Below are 5,221 nucleotides of genomic sequence, written 5' to 3'. Positions count from 1 at the left end.
ATAATAATAGTCAAAGCAGGAAAATATATGAGGTGACTAGAGTTTTCAACTTGTTTAACAGCCACCATAGAGCACAACTACGTACAGTAGAGGAAAGTGTTTAGATGCAAATATTTGCATGTCATTGATTTGGTGCATTGTCCCACGATGTAAAAACAGATGGGAGCTCCTGCTAGTCCACGGAGGTATTTTCACATGCTCTTGACATATGTAAGTGATGTTACATTCTCAAAGTGATGTTACATTCTCTATTCACAGTAATAAAAAAAAGGCTTTGGTTTCTCTTTTCGTTGGTTTGACTGAGATCTAAACACATATCTCAATAAGATCTCTTGGCTTAAAAGCTGAAGGATCTCAGAAAAGATTCCCCCTCTTGGATGCTAGGGGATTTTTAATTTAGTAACAAACATATATACCTATTGATGACTTATGAGGGGTCATGATCGTGCTTAAATTCACGTGAAACAATTTTTGGGACATGTGAGACGTTCCAGAAGGAAAACAAACAGTCATTCAACAATAACTGGCATCAATTCAAAAGGAAGTAATAGAAACTCATCTAAAACAAGAAGCCTTAGATGCTGTTGCAGCAGTTTAATATCATATTCAGTTGGAAATAGTCAAATTAAACAACAATAGCTCAGTGAGAGGCAACAACATCTGTCGACAAAATAAGGTAATCTCGATGATCAAAACTATCCATCCTAATTGCAGTTGAATTCTTTCCATTACCAGCATTTTTTACCAGAGCGACAAAGGACATAGTAAACACGAGGGTGCCATTAAACAGGTGAGGGTGATATAATTGACTAATAGTGAAATTCAGACCTCATCCTCGTGAAGAAGCATATTCGGAATGCCCTTACTGATGGGGAAGCGTCGTCCAGTCTCAGGGCAAACAAGGGCACCTTCTTCAAGGTGGAGTTCCAAGAGGGCATGATGAAACCTATTCAGAAATTCATCTGAATCCAGCATGGAAGAGTCAGCCTCTTCAGGTAGTTCAGTGTATCCCATGGACCTTGATGCATCCACAAAAGCCTTCCAATCAATCTTCTCGAACATCTTTTTCAGAAACTCGCCATTCATTTCGACTGTCTTTTCTACCACTTTCTCTGCTTCAATGCGCAGTGGAAATCCATTCACCACGCCCTTTATGTTCGACGATAGCATATTGTGTGTTAGCAGTCTCATCTTTCCCAATAATTCACAATATCAGTGGTAGCACTTAGCAATCAGCTCTACGAGTTCAAAATACATATTCTCAACTCAAACATCCCAACAATACATAATACATTTAATCAAATAGAATAAAAAAATTTGTTCTTGAACAATAATACAATTGAAAAATATCAAAAGCAGCATGTCTAAAGTCTAAACTCTAAATCAAGCTACAATATCAATTACCAATGCTAAACAAAATAGATCTAGAATCTGCTATATGCCCAAGTCCCCAACAATGCACCAAAGCTATTAAAAAAAATCACTCCCCATAAAACCCAACTAGCGAGTGTAGGGTGGAGGCAATCCTTGTACGCAGCCTTACCCTTGCATGATTGCAAAGAGGCTGTTTCCTGGATTCGAACCTATAACCTTTCAATCCTGAAAGAACAGCTTTACCACTGCTCCGGTTTATTAATGAAAAAAAAAAATCCTTACGCCCAAATCTATAGTAACCAATTTATGTATGTATCACTTAATCTGCCATTGTTATCATCATATGTTAGTTACATTCACGGTCTATGACAAAATCAACATAACCAAACTCACTGATAGGAACTGCTTTAGAACAGCAAGAAAATACAAGAAAGAATGTAATTTTAATTGAAAGAACCTCCTCCAGGCAGCAAGGAGTCTTTCTTGCAGAAGAGATAGCAGGTTACAATGGGTATCTCTAAACAATTGAACAATCCAGAGAAAGAATTCTGTGGAACTCTCCTCTCAACTGACTAACTCACAAGACTGCCTTCTTACATCTTCCCGCTTATTCTTACATCTTCCTGCTCTTTACCTCTAACTAAGTCTAACTGCTATTTTAATTCTGTAGGACTATTCTTCACTAGCTAATGTCATTATACCAGTATATAGGAACTGGTTTAGAACGGGCAAGCAAATACAAGAAGGAAAATAAAAAAACTCCCCATTAAACCCCGACTAACGAGAGTGGGGTGGAAGCAATCTTTGTACGCAGCCTTACTCTTGCATAATTGCAAAGAGACCGTTTCTTGGATTCGAACCCGTGAGCTTTCATTCACAAAGGGTTTTACTACGGGAACAGTTTTACCATTGTTCCAGGCTCACCCTAAATACAAGAAAGAAAGTGTTTTTATTAAAAGAACATCGTGTGGGAAGCAAGAATGAGTCTTGCTTGTAGAAGAGATAGCAAATTACAAAGGGTATCTCTAAACAATCAAATAATCCAAAGAACAAATATTCTGGCCCTCTCCTCTCAATTGACTAACTCACAAAAAGCTCTCTTCACCTGTCTTCACCTCATTTTATTCTTACATCTTCCCACCCTTTTACTCTAAGGTAGCGTTTGGTTGAGGAGAAATTTTTTGAATACTAGGGAAATGTAATTGATAGGAAAATGGTTGGAAAGTGAGTTTGGTAAGAAAATGTAAAAAAAGTTGTTTGGTAGGCTGAAAAATTACCAGGAAAATTGGGTTAAGTTTACTGAGTCTATGTTTGGTTGAAAGTAGAATATTGATGGGGAAATGTATTAAAAATACGAAAATAACCCTTTTACTTGCTGCAAAATTGGGGCCTTCAGCTTTTACTACAGGTTCAAATACTTCATTTGGTCTGAATTTCTGCATTCCACTCAACTTCAACTTCTTCGTTTATGTTCTCCTTAGTTGCTTCATCAATAATTTTTTTCAAAACATGTTTCTCATCCTCCATAGCAACTCCATTTTCAGAAATATTATCAGTTGTAAAAGAAAGGCTAATTTTTTTCATATACCCCCACGATCCTCCATCAATTCAAGGATATTTTAACTTAAGCTCTTATTAACGAAGCTTTTCTTTCTTAGAAAACAAACGGTAATCAATCACTCTCAACTACTCTCACTACAGCATCTTTTTTTTTCCTCATTTCTTTTCCTTTAAACATGAGATGTCAGCAAATAACAAGAAAGTCGTGGCTAGTGGGTGACGACGAGATTCAAAAATAAAGTAAGGGTTCTTTTGGTATGACATTTTTCATTTCCCCATCAATTCAAGGATACCCATCCTCTGGGTGGTATTCTTCCATAGGGTTTTCATCCAAAAATTACACAGTCAAAGGAATTCAGGGGAAATAGCTTTCCTAGGGAAGTTTTCTCAATTGGGATACCAAACATGAGATTCATACATGCCCACCTTCACTTCCCCAGCATTCTGAAAATATACCTCTTACCAAACACCACCTAACTAACTAATTAACTGGTATTTTAATTCTGTTGGAATATGCCCTTTTCCTCCAACTAACTAACTAACTAACTGGTATTTTAATTCTGTTGGAATATTTTCCACTACCTATTGTCGTTATTCCTCTTATTCTTCCTAATTAGGGGTTTCCTAACACTCGCCGACACAGCCGGTACAAACGGTGTATGTAACAGCCATGTCTTTGAACTCAATAAGGAAACCCTGCCCCTCATCCTATAAAGCCTTCACCATAGATTTGAAAGATGCAGCAGATCTAGATAATGGCATAATGCTGATGACCACTCCACGGCCCACATCACCACTAACACTTTTTTTATCTGACACCCCTTTGAGCTAAAAATCACAGTTATCAAATACAGATAGCAAACCCTGTAAAAAACCAATTGAACACAAAACCTCAAGATGTTGGGTGAAGGCATTTGGTTACACCCAAAAACGCTAGTGGAGTCCTATGCATTTACCTGTTATATAGATATATAACCACACATATAACAACTTCATAGAAAAAAATATGTATTAAAAAAAAGAGTTATAAACCAAAAACAAATACTAATCAAAACAGAGACGAACCAAAAACCAAGGTGTTTCTGCCTTTGTAGTTAAGATTAATCAACTAAAGGGTTAAATTGTAACCAAATCAAAAAAATAAATAAATAAAAAATAAAAGCATAGAACAGAAGTTACAAAACAGAGTGAGAGAGGGGGAGTCACGAAGTTACAGAAGTTTTCGTCTGTCTCTCAGCGTCGCCTTCGCCTTCTCCGTCGCCGTCGCAGTGGCAGGTCGCCGGTCTACGCTGGTCGCTAGTCTTTGCAGGGGAAGAGGTTTGTCGAAGAGAGTCAGAAAGGGGTTTGTCGATGGGGAAAGGGTTCAGATATTTAAGGGTCAAAAGACAAAAGGACCGTTAAATTGTTAGTGTTATAATTTTAAATGGAGGGTAAAAATGTAAACTTGCACAACTTCAATATAGTGGCACGTAAGAGTGTTTATCAACCGATCCAAACTGTGATGACCGAACCGAAAAATCGATAACCAAAAAATCAAAAAATTGAAAATTGAAAAAAAATCGCAAATTTTAATTGAATTAGATCAGTTTTCGGATTGGTTGATGAAAACTGATCCAACAAATTAATTCCCCTCTATCTACTTGGGTCTTTCCCAATTATAGCCCAAAAATTTCTAAACCCAATATCGATTAACCCATCAACTAAACCCAAGAAAAAATTTAGTCACATCTCATCAACAAAATTTCATCTGCGTAGAGCTTCATATCTCATTACAAAAAAAAAAATTATATTATCGTTTACTTGTGCTTTTATATTTCAATTTTTTTTTACAAAGCCAATATATACAAAAGATGTTATTTGCACAATAATCATAAAACAAATTTTAGGATTTTCAAAAAATTGAAAATCAATCCAATCCAGACCGCAAACACCCTTAGTAGCACTATTGCACCACGATTGACCGTAAAATGGCTCTCATTGCCTCCTCTATCTCACTTACAGCCGGTGTTTAAAAACCCATTTGAGAATCGGTAAATTAATCATATAATCGGCTTGGATAAAATAGCGGATCAGCTAAATATTAGAATTGGTAAAATCCAGCCAGTTTTGGTGAAAACCAGTGATCCAGCCCGGTTGTTAAAAAAAATGGTTTGTTCTCATCATTGGATATCTTTCTTTTTTTCACTTTTTCACACAAATGATTTTTTTTCTTTTGAAATATTTGAGTAATCTGCTGCTTATTGACTGTAAGAACCTGCACCGTTATTTAAGGAAATTAATTGATTAA

The 5,221-nt window shown here is 36.4% G+C and overlaps 1 protein-coding gene across 1 annotated transcript; it reads right to left on the bottom strand.

The window, feature by feature from the left end:
* Window positions 1-529: 529 nt before the first annotated feature.
* LOC133294583 (multifunctional methyltransferase subunit TRM112 homolog A-like) lies at window positions 530-4,284 on the bottom strand. Its single transcript, XM_061493282.1, has 2 exons — window positions 4,149-4,284; window positions 530-1,238 (listed from the first exon to the last, which is right to left on the bottom strand). Exon 2 carries the CDS (start codon window positions 1,189-1,191, stop codon window positions 823-825), a length of 369 nt encoding a protein of 122 aa, XP_061349266.1. The 5' UTR covers window positions 1,192-1,238; window positions 4,149-4,284; the 3' UTR covers window positions 530-822.
* Window positions 4,285-5,221: the final 937 nt, after the last annotated feature.

This window comes from Gastrolobium bilobum, unplaced genomic scaffold, assembly GCF_033153095.1.
Source record: "Gastrolobium bilobum isolate Gb01-03AN ecotype WA unplaced genomic scaffold, APGP_CSIRO_Gbil_v1 utg47561, whole genome shotgun sequence".
Lineage (NCBI taxonomy): Eukaryota > Viridiplantae > Streptophyta > Magnoliopsida > Fabales > Fabaceae > Gastrolobium > Gastrolobium bilobum.
The sequence above is the reverse complement of the archived record's forward strand: the minus strand, read 5'-3'. Positions and strand labels throughout refer to the sequence as shown.